We start from the raw sequence: 23619 nt of genomic DNA, 5'->3' as shown, positions 1-23619 counted from the left end.
GCTAGCCAGGTGAACTCAGCTGAGCAGTGCTGAATGCCTGGGGGCAGAGAGCAGCCTGACCTTAGCAGTGCATTCAGTGTCCCGTTCATCTGAAGGATGCTGAGGTTATGGAGGTTGGAGATGGAAAACAGTGTTTGCTAGAGCAGAACTTCAGCTCCTGCCTTGTTACCCCTCCTGCACATTGAAGTGAAGCTGTGACCAAGACCAGAGTGCAACTGGTCAGCTCCAGGTTTTGTTACAATGTTGAGTTCAGGTTATTTGTGCAGTCTCGCTTCTGCTGCATCCCAGCTTCTGAGAGCTGAACTGCTTCATGTCTTCTGTGTGCCGCTTTAAGAAAAAGAGAGAACTAGAAATCCATCTGTCCTGTTTTGTGGCATTGCATTTAAGAGCCACACAGGGCTGACACCTTTAGATTAGCTTTACTTTGCTTTGTGGACTAGTAGAGCAGTGAACTGTCAGGCCCTTACATGGCGGCCCTGTTTAGTTTTCCCTTCTCTCCATCATGCCTTGTGCTGTGCAAGATCCAGCTTTGCTTGGATCCTGCACAGTGCCCTTCCTGCGTCCAACTCCTGCTCACTTGTGAGCAGTCAGCACAATCTATTTGCTGTGGAATATAACCTGTCAGCAGATTTTTCTCCTTCCTCATGGAAAGGCTGAATCCAACACAGCGCTGCCACTGTACTCTGCATTATAAACTCTTCCAAGCAGGGATTTGCACTTTCAAAGCATCTTCCTCTGTCCCTCTCTAGTAGCCAGCACACAAGCAGAGATTTATGAATTTCCATCACCAAACAGTTTTGCAGAGCAGTTGGGCTTGCTGTCAAATGCTGTGGCTGTCCGTTGATGCTAATCATCCAGTGTGGAATATCAAGTGATGGCTCCAAAGGAACAGCAAGTCAGAGCCTCTGTTGGTATCAGCCCCTGCAATGCCTCTGAAGGCAGCACATCTCCAGCACTTCACACCGCACATGGTGTGTGCCAGCCTTTATCTGGCATCTCCAGCTCTAATAGGAACATACGCTTGGCTAAATTAAGAAGGAATATTTTTGTGCTTTAGTGTAAGCATACTAACAATTCCAGTTTATTTTAAGGATGTGTCTTAAAAGCATTAAGAGTGGCATAAAATAATAATATATGTGATTTACCACTGTGGAGACTGTCAAGTGTTGTCATGCTACTGGCGCTGTATTTAATACCCGGGCCGCCAAGAGGCATCGCTAATAGAATTTGCATTAATATACACAGCTTCTTTAAAAATTAATTACCCAAAGTAGAGCATCATGTACTGAGACTCTCAAACAGGAGAGAAACATTGAAGCAGCACTGAAATAAGCAGTCTCAGAGCTCCTTGGGAAGCCAAGGGCAGCTGGAAACATTGCCCCAGCCCTTCTCTCCTGCCCAGCACATCACGATGGGGATGCAGACACAAACTGACAGCAGGAAGCATTGCCATGGAAAATTCTGAAGGAAATCATAGATTTGGACTGGGCCCGGAGGCTGCTGTGCTGCTGCTGAAGGCGGCTGCTGTTGCAGCTGCAGAGAAATACAAGGAACCTGTTAAGTCAGGAAAAGGAAATGTGATCTTTCCCAATGTCTCCCCAGAGGCAGGGAGGTGCCAGCGCCCCACAACACGTGGGTCACACATTTGTATACTGGGGGGGGGGGGGTTGCATGGGTCAGAATGCCTGGCAGCACCAGTGAGGAAATGTCTGAGAACATTCATCAGCCCCTCTATTTTCCTTTTCTTCCATCAGCCTGCAAATGCAATGGCACATTGGGATGCTGCTCACTTGACTGTAATAAATTAGCAGCAGCCATTCAGTCTCCAGCCCCTCCAGTTTCTTCACGTGCTGGAAATGGCTAGAGATGAATTTTTGCTGCTCTACATGGAGGAGAAAAAACAAATGTTACCGGTCACATGTATTGATAGCTTTAGTCAGAAGCTGAACAAAGTTAATGGTATTTGTGAAAACACTTGGGTAGCTGTGTCCTTCTCCTCTTTTGTACTTTGGCTTTGCTGGGTTGTAAGTCTGAGCTCTGGTGTGGCCACAGGAGATCTGACCTCATTTCCCATGGACATCCTTTATATCAGCTGAGCGAGGGGCAGCAGGCCCAGGAATGCAGGTTGTGCCTGAGCCAGGCAGAGTTTCTTTCTCTCCAGTGAGCTTTTCACATTGCTGAGCTCTTTACAGCTTTTCTGCCAGGAATGTCCCACAAGTGCAGGTACTTTCCTTCGCTACTACCTGTAAGTGAATGCTCTGTCTCCAGCTCAGTTAAAATTATGAATGATTTCCAGCCTTCTCCTGTACTGTCCCTGGAAGGTAATTGTGAACTCTGGCCCTGCTCCCTGAGTGCAGGCAGTGCCATTGTTTCCATTGCAGTCCCAAGCCTCACTGGCCAATTTCAGGGCTCCTTACTCAGCAGTGGAAGCTCTCTCTGGGCTGGAATTTGCAAAGTGGCTGGGAGCAGCTACAAAACGTCCAATGCAGCTATTCCCTGTTATACTCATGGCAGAGCAAGGGAAATGAATGACTTTAGTGGCAGCCAGGCTGCTGTAGGTGAGTTATTGGATGTTAAATGATTTTCAAGCAGTGCAGCAGTGCTGCTTTTGCTGCAGCTTCTGTCCCCTCAGCATCTCCATCTGCCCGAGGCACGTGTTCAGTCTGGGCAAGGGAGATCAGGTGCAGAGGCTGCTGCAAGTTGGTGGTCAGGCTAAAATACAACTGAAGACCTTAAAGGGGCAGCTTTCAAGACAAATTCTTCAGTTTCTCTGAATCCTGGTCAGTACTTGTAGGCTCCTTGTCTCTTTATGGATGGAGAGGAAGGCCAGGTATAGTCTCTAAGAGCTGTTTTTGATTTAAAGGAGGATGTTACAGTGAGAACTGAGGTGCTTCATGAGTGCCTGTTTTTTTGATTCATCATTTCAGAGCAGTGTTTGGTGGTCTGGGTTACCTTCCCTCTCCAATCCCCAGGAAATCATGTTATTAATGACAAATGCTCAGGCTGCTGCTGGTGTCTGAGGGTTCACTGCACAGAGCAGGCTCAGGGGACAGGAATATCCCCACGGGATGGCTGAGGGGGTGGTTGGCAATGAGAAAGAGCCTACGCTTCATTCTGCAGCAAAATGAGACACAAATCAAATGCTTCCACTCCAAACAGGGAAACTCACGGGGCCCCTTTGCTGACCAGGGGTGCTGAGGGGCAGAAGGGGAAGGCAGAGCTGGGGGTGGGGGGGTGTCTTTGTCAAGGGATCCGTTGCTTTCCACTCAATGTAGGATGAACTGGGACATGATGAGAAGCCATCAAAAATGAGGGATATTGGACATGGGTTGAGCTGGACTCCAGCTCTCAAAGACAGGCTGAAGGCTCTGGAGTGGGTCCAAGGAGTGAGATGGGTCAAGAAGCTCTAAATCTAGGAAGTCATTGTTTGCACAACAGAATGAAAATGGGTATTTTCCCTTTCTTTCCCTGCCCACGCTGGTGGGAATTCCATTCTGGTGACTGCCCTGAGGGCCTCCCCCTGCCGTGCTGCTTCACCAGCACCCTGCAGCCAGCACTCCCGGGCAAAAGAGGATGGAGAAGGGCTTGCTCTCTGCTCCAGCACTGGGAACTGCGGATACAAACAGAGTCTGAGGCTGCTGCTCCCAGATGTTGGTGAGAGAAGTCCCCAGGTTCAGACTGTCCTGAGCTTCTTCCAAGGCTGAAATCCAGAAGTGCAGGATACAGTGCTGGGAACAGCAGGCAATCCCTGCCCTAGAGGCAGATGGAGCTGTCGAGATGTGCAGACAGGATTCTGGAGGTCTGCAGTGAATCAGGCAGCTGAAAACATTCAGCTATGCTGTGAGGGTGAAAGAGACTGCTGAGGCACTGGGGAGGCAGGGTGCTGTCTGTGTCAGAGGGAGCTGTCTGTGTCTCAGGACAGGCTGCACAGCCTCAGCTGCTCCCGGGAGCCACCGGGACGAGCTGTGCCTTGGGAAGGGCTCTGCGTGCCGAGCACAATTCCATGACAGCAGGGAGGGGATTTGTCTTGTTGTGCCTTGCTGCCTTGGATTTCCCCAGAAACAAAGTGAATCCCACAGGCATTTCCTCCTGACGTTTGGTTATTTGAAGAGATTCAGGAACTGTGTATTGAGGAGAAGGTTCCTGGGCAAGGCAGCTTCTGCTTCCTGGTGCTGCATCCTGAGACTGAGTCAGGAGCACCCTGGGAAAAACTGATCTGGTGCTCAGTGCTGCAGCTCCATGGTAGCCCACAGGGGTTTAAACCATCACAGGGTCTGGAGCAACAGCAAAGCAGGGTAGCAGAAGACTGGGGATGTAGCTAGAGAGGACAAAATTGTTGTTTTCCCCAGTTACTAGCAGCATCATTTCAGCCTCAGATTATTCCTGCTTCCAGCTCCAATGCTCAGCCAAAGTGTGGGACAGACCTGGCTTACTGACAGCCAGGAAGTGTGAATGCACACCAGCCATCCCCCTGTTTCTGGAGCAAAGCTGATGTTCCCAAGGAAGTCCCTGTTCTGGGGTGGTGAGGCCCCGTGCCTCAGGGCTGTTCCAGTATGTCAGGGATTTGGCAGCAGGAGAATGGTGGGCTTGATGGAGCAGGGGTGCACCCCCAAATTGTAACCTGGTCCTGTTTTGTTAAGGACAAAATGGTGGTTGAGTACTTTTTTTTAATATATTAATGTTAAGATGGAATTTGAGTATTTTTATTTTTATCCTTCTCTATTATTTTCCCCTCCAGCTCCTACTACTGCTCTGCTGCTCCTCAGCCAGGCAGCCGGGGGGCTGTGTGACCCTGGCTGTCCCAAGCCCTCCTGTCCTCAGGACATGGCTCTGCAGCTGGGACTAAATCCACGTGCTAGCCAAAACCCCAGCAACACTTTCCTTTGAATCAGTGTCTCTGAGGGAGCCTTCTCCAATATAACTTTGGAACTGTAAATGCTAGAGATATTTACCTTCTCTTTCAGGGCAGGGAGAGCGTTGGTCTTCCAGCGCAATATTTAATTCCTTGGCTGGGCTTAGCCTTTCTGGGCTCTGGGTTGTCAGCCAGGGGGGCAGGGGAGCTGTGCTGGGTTTCTGCTCGTTCCCACCGAGGTGTGTGAGGTATCACCCTCACGAGCAGATGGCTTTGGAGGAGTCTGTCTCCAAGGAGCTTTGCTGGCTCTGCATGTGGCAGAAGTCACAGTGCGGAAATCTTAGCAGCAGCATCACCCTGCAGATGTTATCCTCACTCACCACAGCTTCCTCCCTCCAGAAAGGCCTCTCTGGTTGCTGCTTGTAGCCTAGCATAGAAAGGGTCACCATGACAAGTGGGTCTCATGAGCACAGAGTTTGAATTGACATGCATTGACCCAGAAGCTCTTGTGGCTGCTTCAAGGGTGATGCTCCACAGCTCTCGTGCTCCCAGGCAGCCAGGGATTGTCCCAGCTGAGGGCAGGGCCACAGGAAAGGCATCTCTAGGTCTCTCATGGTCTTTTAAAAATGATCATCAATATGTTTCCATTTTCAATGCCAACACATTTTCAGAGGTTACTAAACAACACCTGGATCTCTGAAATTTGAATACAGTTTTTTATCTGAACCCAGGCATCTCTACATACTCTCCCCTTTCCTAGTTTACCATTAGAAATGTAGAATGCTTGGAGCACAAACTACAAACACCCCCAGGTTTTTAATTGTGGTTGAAAAGGCTATTTGCCTGTTTTGAAGGGTTAGTTTTCATTATTATTTGGAGCTGATTGCCTAAAGCAAAGCACAAAGTTTAGGTTTGGCCTGCCCACAGAACATTGTCACACTGATCCTTGATCAGCCTGGCATCCACAGGCTGGGTCACCCGTGCCTGTGACCTTCCCTGCCCTGTGTGGCGATGGAAGGTGGGTGAGGACACACTGCAGCGGATGATGGAGGCATTCAGGGACACTGCCAGCTTTCTCATCCTCTCCTGCTCCCGGGAAATATCTCCTGAAGCCAAAGGCTGCAGGAAGAAGGGCTCCGGGCGAGGCTGGGTGCTGCAGACACCACCCCAGGTGATTTACCTGCTCCTGCAGGCAGCCCCTGGCAGTGCCAGCAGTGAGTCAGGTTTCCTGCTCCTTAAATTTAGACTCGTCAGCCCTCACCTCTCCCTGCAGCTTTGTGAAGCACTTTGGCATCCAAGGTAGTTACAAAACAATGTCAAAGGTGTTAAAACGATTACCATTAAAATACTTCTCTTTTCTGCAGGAATGCCTTGGAATGCCACAGAGCTTTGGAAACTAGAAGAGTGTCTCTTGTGGACTTGGAGAAGTCTGCTAAAATGGTAGGATTTTCTTTCATTTTCAAATCATTATTGTAGGCAGCTAGGAAAAAGCCAATTCTGTATTCTACGTGATGAGATATTGATCTAACTTCTAATTCCCTCTAACCTGATTAAGGCCTTAAGAATTTCAACTATTGAAAAATACTAATTTTTTTCATGTAAATATCTTAGGCTACACTAGGGATGTTAAGCTTAAGTCTTTCCCTGAGAAATTCAAATAGCTCAGCCCGTGGGGATCATTCAACCCTACCAAAGGCTTTAACATATGTTTGTATGTAAATATAGTTTACATATATATTAAGCTTTTACATGTATATGTAAATGTAGATGATGTATGTGGTAGTTTGCAGCCAATCTCCAGAAGGGATTTTCTTGGTACTTTTTCAAGGTATGTAGTTGGGCAAACAGAGCCTGATCTAAGCCAGGCAGTGTGGAGATGTGTGTTATCCTTGGGATCACACCTTCAAAGGGAGGTGGAACTGGGGCATACAGGGGGTGGCTACAGAGGTGCACCTTCCCCTGTGGTACCATTCACTTCACTGCGCGTGCTGGAGAGGGTGTCAGTGCAGGAGGGTGGAAATCCAGGGCTCTGGAAAATGCTCATGGCACATATCCTTCCACTGCAAGGGAGGGTTGCAATTTCCAGCTAAAACTGCTGTGCTCTCATGGCTTGCCAAGTCCTTGAGTGTGGTTTGCCACACTCTGCCACCCACCCCAGCCTGGCACCTGCACCACGCTGGCCACAGGGGTGACTGGAGCTCCCACAGCTGAGCGTCCTTCTCCCCTCGTGCTGGGCACAAAGTAGGGACAGATCTTGGCAACTGCAGCAAGTGAGAGCAGGAGGGGCCAAACCTAACCAGCATGAATGGAGCTGGTCTGGTCCTGCAGATCACAGAGCTTTGGGAGCCACCCCCCCCTACTTAGGTGGGAGGCTTGAGCTTCCTTGGAAGCAGGAAGCCATGATCGTTCCACTGTGTGCTGGTGCTCTGGCCTTGGAGCATTGTGCTCCCTCGTGTCTGCAGAGCATGGTCAAAGCCAGGCTGGGAAAGAAGAGCTGTGGGTCTCCGTGGCTGTAGCACCTCACACCAGCAGTGATGGCTGGCTTTGCTGCTCCCTGTGCTTTGTGGAGCTGTGAGGATCAGAGCTCCTGAACTCCCCAGGAAAATGTTGTATGTGGTGTTTGGCTTTTCAGAAATACAGCCTGGTGGCAATTGCCAAACCTGCTTCCTCCTGTGTGCCAGCAGCCCCTGCTAACAGTGTGCAGGTTGGTGTTGACACACGCTCCAGGCACGTCCTGCTGCTCTGACCTGCAGCTGGGAACCCCACACACAGAGTGGGCTACACCAGTCAATCACACATCTGGATTATTTAAAGGGTTGGAACTGCAGCGTGCTCTCAGCTGCCTCACAGTGGCATTTGCATTTTGGCAGCACAAGTGCAGATTCTAATCCTGCCAACAAGAAATCTTTGTGGGTGCCCTGGCTGCATTCAGCAGTACAAGTTTCCTCGAGGCATTCCTGGTTGCAACAGTGAGATAATAAGTGATTGCTTTTTGAAAGTCACAAGGTTCTGGCTGACTTGTCTTTTCCCATGGAAAAATATTAGGATATATGATCTGGGTATGTGGTTGTAGCAATGGAGAAGCTCTTGACAGAAATAGAGAATCCTCCTGAGGACTTTTGCTCTCTGGCAGCTGAAAACTTATCTGCTGAGCTCCCTTTTGGGTAACTGAAGGAGACTCTGTGAGCAATGGGAATTCAAAACCCTGCCCAAGGACTGTGCTGAGCTCTTCATCTAGTGCAGGAATATTGCCTGTTTTAGTGAAGGAGGGCCAAAAAAGAAGGTAACTGTGGGGAGGAGGAGGCAGATGCAAGAGGGAGAAGCACACGGAGCTGGAAGTGATGTACAAAGTGATGTGGCAACACCACTTAGAGCAGAGGAGAAAACCAGCATGGTGCCTGTTTGGGAAGGGGCAGGCTTGGAGAGATGCAGAAAAGAGGTGAAACAAGGCAGGCCACACAGATTTCAGTTGATATGAGGCAGAGGGCATGAGGGATAAAGCAAAGCCAAAAGAAGGATGACAGCAGGTAGCAGAAACTGAGAGACTGTTTTCCAGCAAAAATGACAGCAGGGGAGAGGCCACTGTGCTTTTGCCATCCGGCTATACTAGAAATTCAGAGAGATGCTCATGGATACAATTTAACAGCCTTTTGGCTGACCTGAAATCTCCAGATTATTCATAGGCATCTTGAAATGCTGGGGCTGAGGTGCGGCAGGTTGGTTTTGTTAAAACACTCTCGCTCCTTGTACTGTCTTCACATCTGTGATATCTATGAGTAAAAATAATTCAGCACAAATGTAGTTTGTGTCTGTCTTTAAGAAATCAAAGTTGTTGTGATGCCCGGGGCTGTGACAGAGAGCGTTAGAGAGACACAGGCAGAAAGCTGCTGCCGTAGGGAGGCAAAAGGATCTGGAGTTAAATAAAGCAAGCAGCTCCAGCATCCCAGCTGCCCCAGCCCCTCTCCAGCGGGCCGGCGGGCAATGAGCGTGTGCTCCGACAGCCCTGTGATAGATTAATTAGCGCAGCACTAACGAGGAGCGCTGCCGGCGCGGTCCCAAGGCCAGCCTGTGAGAGCGGTCCGGCCGGGCTGGCTCGCACCGGGCTCCGGACGCTGCCGCAGTCCGGGCTGGGAGCTCCATCTCCCCTGGACAGACGGGCGGCCGGGAAGGGCTCCCCGAGCCCAGCTGTGAGCCAGCCCCAGCAGCGCTGAGCTCCCGGGAGCATTCCTGCAGCAGCAGCACACTGCTTTGAAAACCTGGGCAATAAACGTGAGGGAAAATGGATGCTCATTGTCAGCTTGTCTAGCTGAACTTTGGCCACACTGGGCGCTAGCCAGGAGACAGAAAATGCCTCCTGCTGGGTTATTAAAGAGGACCTTTAATTACCTCATTAAGGACTGGCCATTGTCTCCAAGTAAATGAAAATCCAAATCTGTCAGTGCAGCTCAGTGATGATTGTTTGCATCCTGAACAGCAAAGGGCCCAGAGGTGCTGTAGAGAGGCTCCAATGGCCACAAACTCTCCTTGTGGCATTTTCATGTCTCCTGTCTGCAGACACTGTCTGTCCAGTGTGGCTTTTTGAATGGGATTTGGAGTAAAACAAAAGTGTTTGAGTGAAAACCTGGTTTTTGGGTCTAGAACGGAGTACTGACCTCCTGCTTGGGTTTTGATTTGGGTTTCAAAGCAGTGGTAGGGTAGGATGATCTGTTTGGGGATGGCTTGCTGTTTCTGCTAGGATTAGGAAATGGAAAATCCTGCAGCATTGCCTCCCAACATACTGGGTTTAATTCAAATATGGGGGACCAGGGAGGCAAAGCACAGGCTTTGGGTTTGTGCTGTTTCATAGTGAACCACAAACTGGCAGCTTAGCTACTTGAAGGGAGACTTGCTTTTGTGACTGTGGCCAAATGACAACTGCATAAACAAAGCAGAAGTGCTGCTGAATGTTTTGATGTTGACGTGGGCTTCCTGAGACCTTTCCCTTCAGTGACTCAGGCCCTTGGTCCCTCGTGTGCTCAGACACATCCACACACAAAGGATGATCAGGCAGCCTGTTTCTGACACATTGGCTTGCTTTTTAATTTTTTTAATTATTAGTTGTTAATCCCACTGAGCCAAATGGTATAAATTTTACTGAAGGAGAAAATTGCTTGTTGCTATTCAAATACTGCAGCCTAGGACAGTCTTGGAGGGAGAAGGTACATTTACCTGCTATTAACCCACCTCCTCAGCTACACTCCAACACCACGGCCTGGACAAAGCACCTCTCTTTGCTCTGCAGCACAGTTATTTAAAATGACTCATTATGGATCAAAATAGGCATCAGCTCAGAGCAACCCTCCACTGCATAACCCATCACTTCCCTGGGACTGCAGAGCAGGACAGCACAGGGCAGCAGAGCTCACAAGGGCTGTTGAACTGGCCACAAGCCATAGAAGCAGCTATGAGGAGTAACCTACTTTAGGATCTACATTCACTGTTTACTTTTCACAGGGCTTATCAGAGAAAGCTGTTTCACCCTCTTAAGCATCACATGAGTTAAACACGACACTGGTGGTTGTGGTTTATGCTAGTTGCAAGCACCCCGTCCAAGGGGGTGACACAACAAGAAAGAAACAAGGTGATATCCCAGCTGTAATTTGGCCAGCAAATCCCCTGTGACCACAGCTCTCTGAGCAGCTGCGGGTGCCAGGATCCTCCTGCACAGCCACCACGGCCAGGAGGTACCGCAGGGCCGGTGTGAGTTCACCGGTAATGGCGGCAGGAGCCACCGAGTCTGTGAGGCAAAATCAATGGAGCAGGATCTAAAAGCTGTGCTCAATAACTCCTCAATAATCGTAAATCTCGTTACCAACAGCTCTCACGCTGCTTTACGGGGGAAAGGATGCCCTCTCTTTGCAGAGGCGGCAGTTCAAGCATGGAGGAAGGGAGCGCTCGTTCCTAGAGATGCAGCAGAGAAGCAGGGGCTGCGTTTCTGGGTCGGTGTGTTATCCACAGGGCTGCATTGCCTCCCTACCGTGGCCGAGTGAAGTGCCATAGGAAGAGCCTGCTGGCAGCTTGCAGCTCTCTGGCAGGGGCTGTAGGGAAGCATTTCCCTCTGGGCCCTGCGGAGCACTGAGCCGTGGCGATTGTCCAGGAGGATGCTGAGAGGCAGCCGAGGAGCAGGCTTGAAGCAGAGCTGTCTCTTCAGCCAGGAGCCTGCCTAATGGGGATTTCTCTCCTCTCAGCTGGTCTCAGCACATGCAGCAGAGGCAGAGCAGCCTGTGTGTGGTTTAAAAATCTGTTTTGCAGCAGGTGATGGGAACAGCGGAGCTCGGGAGAAAATGAAGCCTGTTGGAATATGCAGCAGTCTGGGTCCATCCCTGCTCACTTGCCACAGCGTTTTTTATCTCCATGAGAAAGGCAGCTTTGGTCTTAAATTATTTGGAAATTGCATCTGGCAGGGATCAGAGAATATCCTCCCCTGGGTTTTTCCCCAGAGCTGTGCACAGGTCTGGGCAAGACCCTCTGAGTGGTAGCCCTTCCCTGAGTTGGTGATGAAAAATTGATGCCTGATCTAAAGGTGGGGTTGTAAGCAGCAATGGATGGGGCAGGGCTAAGTTTCTCAGAATGGCTCCTGATTCACAGAGAAATTCAAGTGTCTTTAACCCTCATCCTAATTTGTTTTGTTTTGTTTTGTTTGTTTGTTTTAAATTTATACTGAAGTCTGTAAATTGATTAAACCAGTATTTACCTGACGTGAGGTAATAAGGATGAATTAGCTTCTCAGTGAATTCCCCGTGGTGTTATTAGACAAGAAATCCTTCACGGAGTGACTTAAAGAGTGTGTGTTGGGGACAAAGAAGAATCAAACCAGCTGTGCTAAGCTGGGGTTTTAATGAGGCTGAGAGTGAGATTTTGCTGCAAAGGACCTAGGCTTTGGTTCCTCGGGAGAGCTCTCCTCTGCCTCGGCCGCGCATCAGCAGAGGGCAGCAGAGATCGGCAAAAAAACTGCAGCGAAAGCCCTGCTGCAGTGCCAGGGACGGGGAGAAACCCCTCCTGGGAGGGATGGAGAGCAGCCTGCGGGGCTGGGTGCGTGTGCCCCGCTCCTGTCAGTGATGGAGAGCAGCCTGCGGGGCTGGCGCGTGTCCCCGCCAGCTGGGCACCGCCGGGCTCGGCCCTGCACCGCTGCTGCCCTTGGAGGAACGCAAACAGAGCTCTGTCCTCTGGCTGTGCTGCGCACCAGGCCTTGTCTCCTGCCAGCTGCTCCCACGGGGAAAATGTAGTGGACAAATAATCGCAAGGAAGGCGAAACGCAGCTCAGATTGACAGCGGTGCCCCAAGTGCTGCTCCGGGCTGGTAAGAAAATAGAGCGTGCAAAATGCTGGGTCCCTCTTGCTCAGCCGAGGCAAAAGCCTTGTGGGGGGATCTTTGCCCTGACAGTGACTTTTATTCATGGCATGTGGGCAAACCACCCCTGTGCCATCACCACCACCGCGCCCCAGCCCCAGGAGCAGACCCCAAACATGGGTGATGTCCTCACAAAGTAATTCAGCTCTATGGATGGGGGAACCTCCCCTAAACAGGACTGGTAGGGATCCAATTTTTTGTGGTATTGCATTTATTAGTATTAAATAGCTATTTAACTTGATGTGATTAGAAGCTCCAGTGGAAGGAAGGCACCAACATCTACCTTCCTTTGAAGTGAACCCCTCACTGAAGCAGAGCTGCCTGCTGAGGACTTGCAGGTAGATACTTGGCATATCTTTGAGGGATTAAATAGCCTAAAATATCCACCAGGCTGCTGACTGCTTTGGCACTGTGTCTTGCCTGTTTGGATGTGACTTTCAATTGAGCCTTTCACTTGTGCTGTAATTTTTTTTGGCTTAGTTTATTGCTTCCAGGCAAATTTCTGAATGTTGTCAGGACCCTGCGAAGAGAACCCAGCGAAACAGTACCGATGTCTCAGCTGCTGTAGTGTAAGCCTTTTGGAATTAGACGGCATTTTTTTACTACTAAAGCAAGGAGAATGGTCTTTTTGCATTGCTGTGCCATGATGGTGTTTGCCAGGGTGCCATCCTTCCTTCCCCTCCTTCCACACTCTTAGGAGGCCCTGGCAGTGCTCCTGATCAAAGCATGAAGGAGAAGCAGGAGATGAGGTGTGGTACTGAAGCTTGACCTGCCTAGTTGTTGTTTGTTATTCTAGTGCCCCTTTAACACAAGATTCGGGAGCTCCATACCTGAACTGGAGATAGGACCTCTTTACCACAGCTTCTTGCTGCAGCTGAGTTTGAGACTCAAAATGTCAGTGGCTGAGGATAAACCAAAGATAGGGTTGTGCAGTCTCTTAGGTGTGCTGTACATGGCACCAAGCCAGGCCCCAAGGCAGAGTGTGAGATAAACAAACTGGGTGGTGTGGGAGGTTGAATGGTATTTAGGACATCTCAGAAAACTCTTCTGAAGGTTCAGGCAGGATTTTAAATTTAGGGGTCTAGCAAGGATCTTGCTTTACCCTGCTCCCAGCACATGTGCAATGGCACCCCCAAGGCTCCCCAGTTAGCAGAGGACCAAAGCAAAAAGAGCTCCTCAGTGGGGATTTGCACCAAACCCATTCTTGTGTCACCGTTTGGAGAGATGCAGCCTCTCCTGAGCTCCTCAGTGGGGATTTGCACCAAACCCATTCTTGTGTCACCGTGTGGAGAGATGGAGCCTCTCCTGAGCTCCTCAGTGGGGATTTGCACCAAACCCACCCTCTCATGTCACCGTTTGGAGAGATGCAGCCTCTCCTGAGCTCCTGAGACTGCTGCCAGCACTCCCTGTAAACAGGCAGTAGTTTACATTCAGCCTTGCAGCTGAATGTTTGGTGCTGATGGGTCAGACTGGTCACGAGCAATTTTTTGTCTTCCCTGACTGGATAAGCATGCAAACAGAGTCAAGGAAACAGAACTGCCCAAAGCCCACAGATTTGCTGTTATTCATTCTAGTGAAAACTATTGATGCTAAGTCTCAAAAGTCTGTTAGAACAGAGATATTAAGCATTAAAGGATTTGGTTTTGGTTTTTTGTTTGTTTCTTTTTGAGGTTGTTTTTTGTTTGTTTGTTTGTTTTTAATTTACAAGCCTATCCTGAGCCTGACAGAAAATGGTCAGTTTAAAAGTTTTGATTACAAACCCCATGAAAAATTTATTTAAAATGACCATATTTCAGCAGTTTTCAGATCCTGCTGTGACTGCTGAAGGGTCACATAAGAATTGGTTTTTGCAAGCAGAGCAACACACATGTCTGAAACTCATTTTCACCGAATATTTTTACATTCAGGTAAAGTTTCCTCCCACACTGAAAGCACACTGCTCAAGCCTGGCCCAGCAAACTCATTTACAAAAAGATGTAAATCAGCGTTTCAAATGGGGATGGTGCCTGTCAGCACACACAGGTTTGACTGTCAGAGGTGGATATTCCTTGTTTACCAATAAATTCAAATCTCTTTCCCCAGGAAAGCTTTAAAGCTTTCAGAGGCACACGGTGACAGGAGCAAGCACTGAATGCTCAGGCTGGGAGGGGATGCCCAGCTGGGTACACCCTCACCTGGCTGGGACAGGGTGAGTGGTGGCGACAGGCCGAGAGCTCCAGCAAGCTCAGAGGGAGTGCTGCCAGGAGGCACCAGCCGCTGTCAAGGGGGGCTAAAAGGCAAAGGGCATGAAAGTCATGATGAAATGATTCTTTAGCTATTTCTTTTAAGTAATGGCTAGATTTGATTTCTTTTTTTCCTCCATAGAAGATGCCAGCTCACTCTGGCCCATCAGATAACAATTGCTGACAGGCATCCAGAATTAATAGGCAATCTGAAGCTACTTCTGGCTCTTGTGAATGTTTCTGTTGGTCCTGTGTAATGGCTGCACAGCTCAACAGCCATTCCCTGTAATGTGCCAGGCTTCTTCTGGCATCCTTAGTCAGCAGCTAGGAGCTGCATTGCACAAAACTAGCAGATTCCTGTTTATAGACTGTTGTCTGTGTTTCTACAGCTCCCCTGCCTTTGGGGGTCCCTGGCTCTGTTTCCCCTGTAAGCAGCACGCCACAGGCTGTAGCAGCTCCAGAGTGTTGGATTTCCCTGCAATCCCTGTGCCACAGGAGAGCTGTTGGGCTGTACAGGCACTGCTGCTCGTAGGAGAGGATTTATTCACCCCGTCCTTCTGCAACACCACACACAGCAAACACTCTGCCACTTTTTATTTCCCCCCCTGCCTTCTTCCAGGAGGTCCCCATGGCCTATAATGCCAACACACCATGATTTAGCCTTGCCCCAGTCAAGTTCATTTTGGGAGCAGGAAGTGAAGCCCTTATTTAGGGATGAGGGAATGCTCCTTCCTCCAGCCCATTTAAGTCAATACAATTCCTCTTACTGAGAGTCTTCCCCAATTTGATATTATAAATGAGGTGCTCCTTGGAGCTATGGCAAGAGATTTGTGGCAGTAGTAATGCTAAATTTAATTTCCTGGGATTCAGTCTCAAACAATTGATAAAGCTGGGTTATTCAGGAGCCATTCAAAAGTCCTAAGCTGTAAATGTATTTATTAGCTCCACTGTGCTTACAGCAGCCCGGGAATTCCACTTTGTGGAATTTCTGTTTTCCACTAGCGTATGAGCACAGATTACTGGGACTAGAACAATATTTGTGTTGCAAATTGCCTTCCAGAAAAACTCAAATGAATGGTAAATGTGTTGAAAATAGGGAGGAAAAAGTAGGTTCTTGTATTTCAGTCATAAATACATACTTGATAAAATATATGATAAAATTGGGGACAATGCATGTACTGATGTAGGATGCCTGTAAGATTAATGTGAGGACAGAGGTGAGAGGGATTTTTATCGCATAAATGTTATTTTGTGCCCTTCACTGAAACTGTTGTGGTACCAAAGCAATAACATGATGTCCTGTTTGCTAGCACGAGGTGACTGTGCTCACATCTTCCTCCTTGAACAGCCATGGCAGAGGCAGGCTGGGGAAACTCCAGGGAGGCTTGGGGAGCCTTGGGAACGAGGAGCTGCACAAAGGGACTCACTGTGCATGTTTGTGCTTGGGTAGGTGTGTGAGGGCTGCCTGGTGGGGCAGGGATGGAACAGGCAAGCGGGTGTGCAGGAATCCAGCAGGACATGAAGCACTCCCAGGCAGCAAGAGCAGCCAGCCCGAGGTGCTTCTGTTAGATTGAAACAATCCTTGGAGGCTTCACAAGTGCTTGAACCTCAAAGGCAAATCACAAAGTGTAGCTGAAGTTACATGACAGCTTGCCTGTGAACCAGCACCAGCATTCAACTCCTCTGGCCTTAGGTTGTGTACATGTGCAGAGTTCATCTTTTCTTTCCTTTGTTGTTGCTGCTCTCTGTCTGCTTAACTCTTCTGCACTGGTTTCCCCCTTTGATTTATTTTTTGCTTGTGTCACCCATCTCAAGAGACTGAGTCACAGCAGTAATCTGTTTGAACTCCTACCTGCAAATTTCCTCGTTCTCAGTACATTTTCTGGCACACAACTGATTCAGCTTCCCAGAAGGATCTGTCACTTGGGAGAGCAGAGCTTTCCTCTCTATTACATTACCAAGGTCTCTCTCTGTCTGACTACCCCTTGGCCCCCTTTAAAACCATCCACCAAATGATCACTCAGCCTTTCCATAACCACTCCATTGGCAGTTTCCTTCCCTCTCTCACAGCTTACTTCCAGCTCTGTGTTCAACACCCTTATTTCTGCTGATGTCATTTATGTTCTGGAGCTTCACCCTTTGACTCTCCTTGTGACACCTGCTCTCGCATCCCTAAAACCTTCCTGTGCTGCTGTCACTGCTTCATGGAAGAGACTCTCCTACTGCACTTCTGATGCACAAGGGGAGTCTAAATAAATACATCCTCACTGCCACCCTTGAGGACAGTCTTGAAAGATTCATCCTGACTCAGCCAAGCCCCTCTGTTTGCTCCACTTCTGCCTCTGGGCCACTGGCATCTGAATGAATTGATCAGTCATGCAAAAACGTTTTCTGACTGAGTGGTAGATATCTAAATGCCAGTTAAGTCAGCTCTTCTCCTTTCTTTGTGTGGAGAAACATGTGAAGAAGACTGGGAGAGTCTGCAGCCCGTTCTGGCTGGGATGAGAAGGCACGAGGATGATGCCAGTCAGGATTTCCTGGGGGAACAGAGGATGGTCCCCCCTCAGTACTTGCCCTGCCAATCAGCTTTTTCAGGGGCTAGTCGCCAACATGGGTACATGATCCAAACTGATGCAGGAGATGGCCCCTGCTGCTTGCCAGGTTTGATTTTCCCCTTGCATCCAGCTTCTCTTCCACTTGTTCCCAGTGGCCCTGATGACTGCAGCCAGCAGAAAATGGTCTGTGTGGGCCTCAACGCAGCAGGAGTTCCCCAGTGAGGAAGAACTCTCTTGCAGAGAGGAGGCCTGAGGAGCTGCCTCTAACAGCAGAGTGGCTGGCTCTCCCAGCTCCAGTCTCCACGTCAGAACTCTGCCAGAAGCACCAGCCTTTTTCTGCAGCTGATGTACCATGCACTGGTCACTTCTGCCCAGCCCTGAGCAGGGCAGGAGGGGCCCAGCCATCCTTGGGGACAGCAGCAGGCACAGGGCACAAGCACTGGGGAGCCACGGGATCCTGTGTGCTCTCTGCCAGCACAGGAGCTGCTCTGGCAGTGCCAGTTCCAGCTGTCAGGAGGAACTCACTCCACACACTGGAACAGGTCCCCAGAGACGCTAAGGAACGTCCCTCCCTGGAGACACTCAAGAACTGCCTGGACACCATCCTGCGCCGTGTGCTCTGGGATCACCTGCTGGAGCAGGGAGGTGGCACCAGATGACCCACTGTGGTCCCTTCCAGCCCCAGCCATTCTGGGATTCTGTAACAAGGTGGGCTACCTCGTCACAAAAGGAATCTGCAGGAGCTGGTGCTGCCCAGGGCCCCCTGCACTCCCCCCCACCACCTCCTTTCCTGTACACCTGAGCAGCCCCAGGAGGCCACAGGGGACCCCTGAGGACACCTGACTTCCCTTTGCCAGCCCTTTAATCCCCACGGGACTCCTCCTGCCATGCCCCGGGCGTGTCAGGGGGCACCAGCCCTGCCAGCACTCTGTGCCTGGCCACTTCCCAGGGCTGCAGCAGCGTCACTGCTGCCACAGCCCTGCCTGGCAGGGGCCACCTCAGGCAGGTCTCCCTGCCTCCTGTGCCTGTAGCCAGCAGAGGAGCTGCCCTGGCAGCCCCAGGTCCTGCCTGCAGCATCATCCCCAGCTGTGTCACATCTCCCACACACAGAAGGTCCCAGCCGGGCTCCTTTTCACGAAAGTCTATTAAAGCAGGCATGCAGGTTGAGGTGGCTACCGCAGCACAGCCCTGGGCTCCTGTTCCCGCTGGGTGCTGCTGTGTTAGCCACCCAGGACGGGCAGGGTGCTGTCACCTCGCGGGGTGTCTCTGTGTCCCAGGTCCCCTGCATGCCCTGGGGAGCTGCCGTTCTCCTGTTCCCGGCAGGGGCTGGGCTCCCGGTGCTGTCACAGTGCCGGCAGGCGCGCCGGCCTGGCAGGAAGCCCTACGGGCGTCGGTGCACAGCCCGGGGGCCGCCAGGGTCTGCTGGGCGCTGCCGGGGGCTGTGGCACGGGGCCCCGCACCGGGGGACGGCCACTGATCGGGGGCAGAGCTCTGTGGGGCCGGGTAGCCTGGGGCTGCCCACCCGGCTGACTGAGCCGGGGCAATCCCTGGCGCCCCGGGGGTCGCCTGGGCCTCCGGGGCGCTTCCTGGCGCGGTGACAACCTGTCCCGGGGACAGCTATTGGTCGGGGGCTGAGCTTCCTGGGGGCGCGCTAACTGAGCCTCAGCATCCTCGGCTTGCCCAGCCACGTGGAGGAGCTCCTGGTTCTTGGCAGAACCGCCCGGAGGTAGCCAGGGGCTCCTGGTCGCTCCCCGGGGCGGTGGCACAGGCCCCCTGTGCAGAGGACAGCTGCTGGCGGTCGGCTGCAAAGATGTCTGGGCTTGAGCTTCCTGGGGCTGCCCGACCACCACGTGAAGGAGCCACGGCAACTCCTGGTCTCCAGCAGAGTAGCCTGGGGGTTGCTGGGGGCTCCTGGTGGCTCCCTGGCTTGGTGGTCCTGGCACTCTATCCATGGAACAGCTACTCCTCAGGGGCTGAGCCTCCCCGGACTCCCCATCGAGGTGAAGGAGCCATGGCAGCTCCTGGCTCCCAGCAGAGCCGTGTGGGGCCCGTGGCAGTGCTGGAGGGTCAGATTTGGGCAGGCAGCAGCTGCCCTGCAGCACCATAGGAGGCAGCTTTTCCCGTGACGCCCTCGACCTGTGCACCTTGGCGGCTCTGTTCCCTGAGGGTGCAGACCTGGGGAGCCTGTCCTGGGATCGATGCTTCGCCGACTGGGGCTTCTTCAGGGAACAGCCCGTGACCATCAGCCTCAGCCCTGCAGTCAGACACGAGGACACGGCTGCCTGCAGGGGGACACAAGGGGCAGTGGGGGCTCAGGGTGCCTGGGGGGTGGCTGTCCCCGGTCCCCAGCCTACCTCCTTGTAGAGGAGCTCAAAGGCACCGATGGAGCAGGTGGGGTTGTCCTTGCGGTCGAGCACGAGGCGCAGCGTGTCCCGCTGGACGTTGGCGCACAGCTGGCGTGTCACCGCCGAGGAGGGGCTCATGGTGGGGCAGGAGTTGATCTCCAGCAGCCAGGGCTGGAGGTCCTCCCCGATGAGGAAGTCGGCCCCGAAGAGCTCAAAGCTGCCCTTGCGGGAGCCCACCTGGTCCCGGGCGCAGCGCAGGGCGTTCAGGATCGCCGCCTTCATGCCGGGCACCATCACCCGCTGCCAAGCGTTCGCCCGCCCCAGCCACGCCAGGTGGGCCTGGAACTGCTTGTTGGACCAGATCTTGTCGGGGGGCACGCGGGGGTCCGGCTGCCACGTTTTGTACCGCTTCTGGATGGAGACGTTGCAGAGGTGCCTGGCGCTGGGGCAGGGAGAGCGGGGCTGGGTCAGGGGGTGCTGGGGGGCTGGGCGGTGCCAGCTGGGGCTCGGGGGGGACACTCACGGCTCCAGGTGGCACAGGGAGAAGGGCCGGGAGCAGAAGCGCAGGTAGCAGTCTCGGTAGAACCAGACGGTCAGCGGCTTCCAGTCAGTCACCACGAACCACTGCCGGATGTCGAATTTGGTGTTGAAGATGGTGAGCGGCCGCTCCACGTACTTCTGCACCACCCACTCGCACACGCCCGCCGGGGTGCCCACGCAGCTCTGCGCCAGCTCCAGCACCTCCTCCAGCCGCGTCGCGCACACGATGCCTGGGCAACACAGGGACGGTGGCACCCCTTCTCGGCGGGGTGTGTGTGCCCCACGCCTCCCCCAGCCTTACCCCTGCCGCGGGATTTGGCGCTGGGCTTGACGATCCACACGTTGAGGCTGCCCTCTATGCCGAACTGTGGCAGCTTCTCCTCCAGGCGCTGCAGCAGCTCCTGGCACCGCTCCCGCTGCTCCATGTCCAGCTCCAGCCTGGCCCCCTCGCTGTGGGGGACACGGGGGGTCAGCGGCGGCCCCATCACTGTCCCCCCTGCCCCGTCCCGCTCAGCACCCACTGTGCCACACGGTAGTATTCCGGCAGGAAGCGGTCCCAGTCGATGCATGTCCGGCAGGGCGACGGGGTGCTCCTGTCGATGTCGTGGTGCCCCAGAACTCCCAGGTGCTGCTCACAGACCTCCAGGGCCTCCTCCAGCAGCTCGGGATACAGGGGCGAGCACGGCCCTGCTGCGGACAGCATGGGGTGAGATTCATGACTCCTACGCCAGCCTTGGGGCCGAACCACTGAGCCTTCCTGTGGGACGGATGCCTTTGGAGCTAGGGCAGGGGATGGAGCAAGGGACCCCAAGCCACAGACATGAGCAGATGCTCAGCCTCCAAGCTCAGCCCTCAGACACGCCCTGAACTCCCCGTTTCATCCCTCGCCTCCACCCCGCTCAGCCAGCTCCATGCACTCACCCGGCACCTCGTCGGGTTTTGAGGGCTGCTCTGTCCCCACCGGCCTGTCCCCGACCTTTTCCAGGGCCAATTTGAGAAGGCTGCGAGCTGCTGTCAGGCAAAAATCATCTGCAAGAGGGAAGCATCATCCCTAGCCAGTCCTGCACAGGACAAGGGAAGACTGGAGCATGAGGGGTGACAGGAGGGCAGCAGCCTCAGGCTCACCAATGAAGGCTTCCTTCTCGTCCTTGAACCCCAGCCGGTAGCACCGGGGGAAAAAGGTGTTGAAGTCGACTTGCTCGAACCAGGACAAGTTTTGCAGGCTTTGGCACAGCCCCTCCTGTTTGGAGAAGCTGGTCATTTCGTTCTGGACACCCGCACCCCTCGTGTGCCCTCCCTGAGGCCCCCGTGCTCCCACCTTGGTGCAAAGCGCGGCCAGCCGGGGATAGCGGTTCACCACCTCAATCCTCGCCAGCAGCTCCCGGTCAACGCTGCTCAGGCGAATGGTCCAGAGGAAGTTTGGCACCTGGTCCTGCACCAGGAAGGACTGCGGGAGAGAGCGGGCTGGGGTGAGCCAGGGAGCCCCCATCCTGCCCCAGCCCTGAGCCCCAGGCTGAGCCCTGCCTCTGAGGGTCCCAGGATGACGGGGGGAGCTGTGGCAGAGCTCAGCCCTAGCCCTCTTAGCTAACCATGAGGTCATGGATGTCTTCAGAGTCCTCACTGCACTGCTCCTTATCTTCGTTCTCGTCTTCATCTTCCCTTTCCCCCTCGTTCTCCTTATCGTGTGCTGTGCACCACGGGTGCTGCAGGGGCTCTGCGGTGCCCAGGGAAGGCTGTGCCCCGCTGGGCGGGTTCAGCACTGCCTCCCCCGGCTCATCACCGCCACCGCTTGCCCCCCTGTCCGGCTGCTGTTTGCTTTGGTCGGCAGGCTGCTGCTTCAGCTGCTTGTGATTGAGGGGCAGCTTCCTCTCCACCCAGCCCCGGGCACGCAGCAGCCGGCGGATGACGGGGTAGGGGCCGTGCACGGTGAAGATCTTCTTCTCCTGCGGGACAGCAGCCAGCTCAGCCTGCGCTCCGAGCCGGCTCTGCTGAGCCACAGGGGCACAAATGCCAGCATGTGCCATCTCGGGGCACTGTGGAACCGAACCCCTCACCTTAATGGCCTTCTCCACACGCAGCCTGGCCTTCCTGAGCCGCTCCGACTCAGCCGCGTACTGCTGGCCATCGTGGTAGCCGATGGTGGCAGCTGCCACCTGCCCTGTGAGGACAGCCCCGCCTGAGCCCGCTGTCCCCGTGTCCCCAGCCCCATGGGGTGGGCAGGGAGCGGGGGAACATGCTGACCTGTCTGCCTCTGCCTCACCACATCTGGGGATCCTGCCATGGCATTTCTGGACGTGCCAAGCCTTCTGCCAGCATCCCAGCTGCACTCCAGAGCCTCGGGACGCTGCGCTGTTCCCTTGTCCTTGGCCTGCTGGGCCAGGGGCAGCTGGGGTGTCAGCTGCTCAGGTACTGCCCCTGGCTGAGGGGCTGTGTGCCTGCAGGGCTGCTCTGTCACGCTGTCCCAGGCCAGCCTGATGGCGAGGGGAGCTGTGGGTGGCTCTGCCTCCTCCAGGCCAAGCAGGTTGTCCTATTCCCCCATCCCTTAGAGACTGCAGTGGGTGTCCTGCACAGGACACAGCTTCCTTATTCCATAGCCACCGTGATGCCACAATGCAGGGTGCTCAAAGCAGCCTCAATACACAGGTCCTGGTTCTCCCCTCTTTGTGAGGGACTTTAACCACCCTGACAGCTGGAGAGGTGACGCAGCAAAGTACAGACAGTCCAGGAGGTTCCTGGAAAGCTTTGATGATCCCTTCCTGACACAGGTAGTGAGGATCCCACTAGGAATGGTGTGCTGCTTGACCTTGCACTAAGAACCAGGAAAAGCCTCGTTGGACATGTGAAGGCTGTGAACTGTCCTAGGTAACATCCATGACAGAGCTCTGCCAGAAACACAGTTTTACCTTACAGTATAATTTCTGACTGCTGCTTGATTTTATTTTGATGGCTGCTGTTCAGCAAATTGCCCCTTTGCTTCTCCTTCTTTCAGAGATGCAGTTTCATTTACAATTGTTCACGGGCTCCTTGCCCACACTGCCTTCTATGACTTAACTGAAGCTCTACTATTTTTATTGTTTACAATCATCTGCAGCCAGCAGCAGTTTTATGCTGGCAGATAAAAATCACACACTGGTCACTCAGTGTTGTTTCACTGTGATTGCCCCCGAGGGATGTGTTACCAAGAACCTCAGTTAACTGGCTGCAGAGGTGGGTCACAATGTTAAACTGGCATCACAGACAGGCCCCTTGGCTCAGGTGCAGACCTGCTGGAACGTTTTTCTCCAGGAGAATGGAGAAAAATGGATTACAGATTATTATAGATTATCATCCTTTCAAGAAACCAGAAGGAAAACAAGATGCGCCTGTTAGGGTGGAAGCAGCTTCAGGTCTCACACGCACTTTAGAAAATGAATGGGAGAACATGATCAGGAAGCACATGAGGCACTGTGATAGTTCTGGCTGTAAACTCTCTGTGGCCTCTACAGACAACTCAGAACATTGCTGTCTTAGCTAATTACTGAATGCCATCTTCATATCTTCATATCTACATATCTAGAGTAGAAGGGGAATGTATCTTCCAGGAAGAAGTTTTGAGTTGGGGTGAAGAAAGCCTTAGAAAGCCACACCTTTGCAAAAGATGTGTGTCTCACAACAGTGGCTATTCCATGAAGTATACTGAGCCAGCTCCAAGACTTGGAATCACATGAGGATAAATC

The 23619-nt window shown here is 52.8% G+C and overlaps 2 protein-coding genes across 3 annotated transcripts in view; one reads left to right on the top strand and one right to left on the bottom strand.

The window, feature by feature from the left end:
• The window catches only part of PAK5 (p21 (RAC1) activated kinase 5), a 209407-nt gene that overhangs the window by 17596 nt on the left and 168192 nt on the right, over positions 1–23619 (top strand). For both annotated transcript variants that reach the window (XM_064709827.1, XM_064709828.1), the window contains one exon: positions 6217–6292. The gene's annotated coding sequence lies outside the window, so the exon portion shown is untranslated. The remainder of the gene's footprint in view (positions 1–6216; positions 6293–23619) is intronic.
• LOC135445163 (tubulin tyrosine ligase 3-like) lies at positions 18362–23431 on the bottom strand. Its single transcript, XM_064707199.1, has 11 exons — positions 23422–23431; positions 21958–22304; positions 21493–21846; positions 21222–21350; positions 21029–21143; positions 20825–20932; positions 20425–20590; positions 20205–20353; positions 19887–20133; positions 19373–19805; positions 18362–19300 (listed from the first exon to the last, which is right to left on the bottom strand). Exons 1-11 carry the CDS (start codon positions 23429–23431, stop codon positions 18362–18364), a joined length of 2997 nt encoding a protein of 998 aa, XP_064563269.1.

The sequence above is a fragment of the Zonotrichia leucophrys genome, chromosome 3 (genome assembly GCF_028769735.1).
Source record: "Zonotrichia leucophrys gambelii isolate GWCS_2022_RI chromosome 3, RI_Zleu_2.0, whole genome shotgun sequence".
Lineage (NCBI taxonomy): Eukaryota > Metazoa > Chordata > Aves > Passeriformes > Passerellidae > Zonotrichia > Zonotrichia leucophrys.
Note: the sequence above shows the minus strand (reverse complement) of the source record. Positions and strands in the feature narration are given on the sequence as shown.

Bases quoted from the DNA above. Each gene is read 5' to 3' on its own strand.
- LOC135445163 (XM_064707199.1), bottom strand. The intron at 21,351-21,492 runs GTTAGCTAAGAG...TCTCTCCCGCAG, and splicing joins AAGACATCCATGACCTCATG to TCCTTCCTGGTGCAGGACCA. The intron at 20,134-20,204 runs GTAAGGCTGGGG...TGTGTTGCCCAG, and splicing joins CGCCAAATCCCGCGGCAGGG to GCATCGTGTGCGCGACGCGG.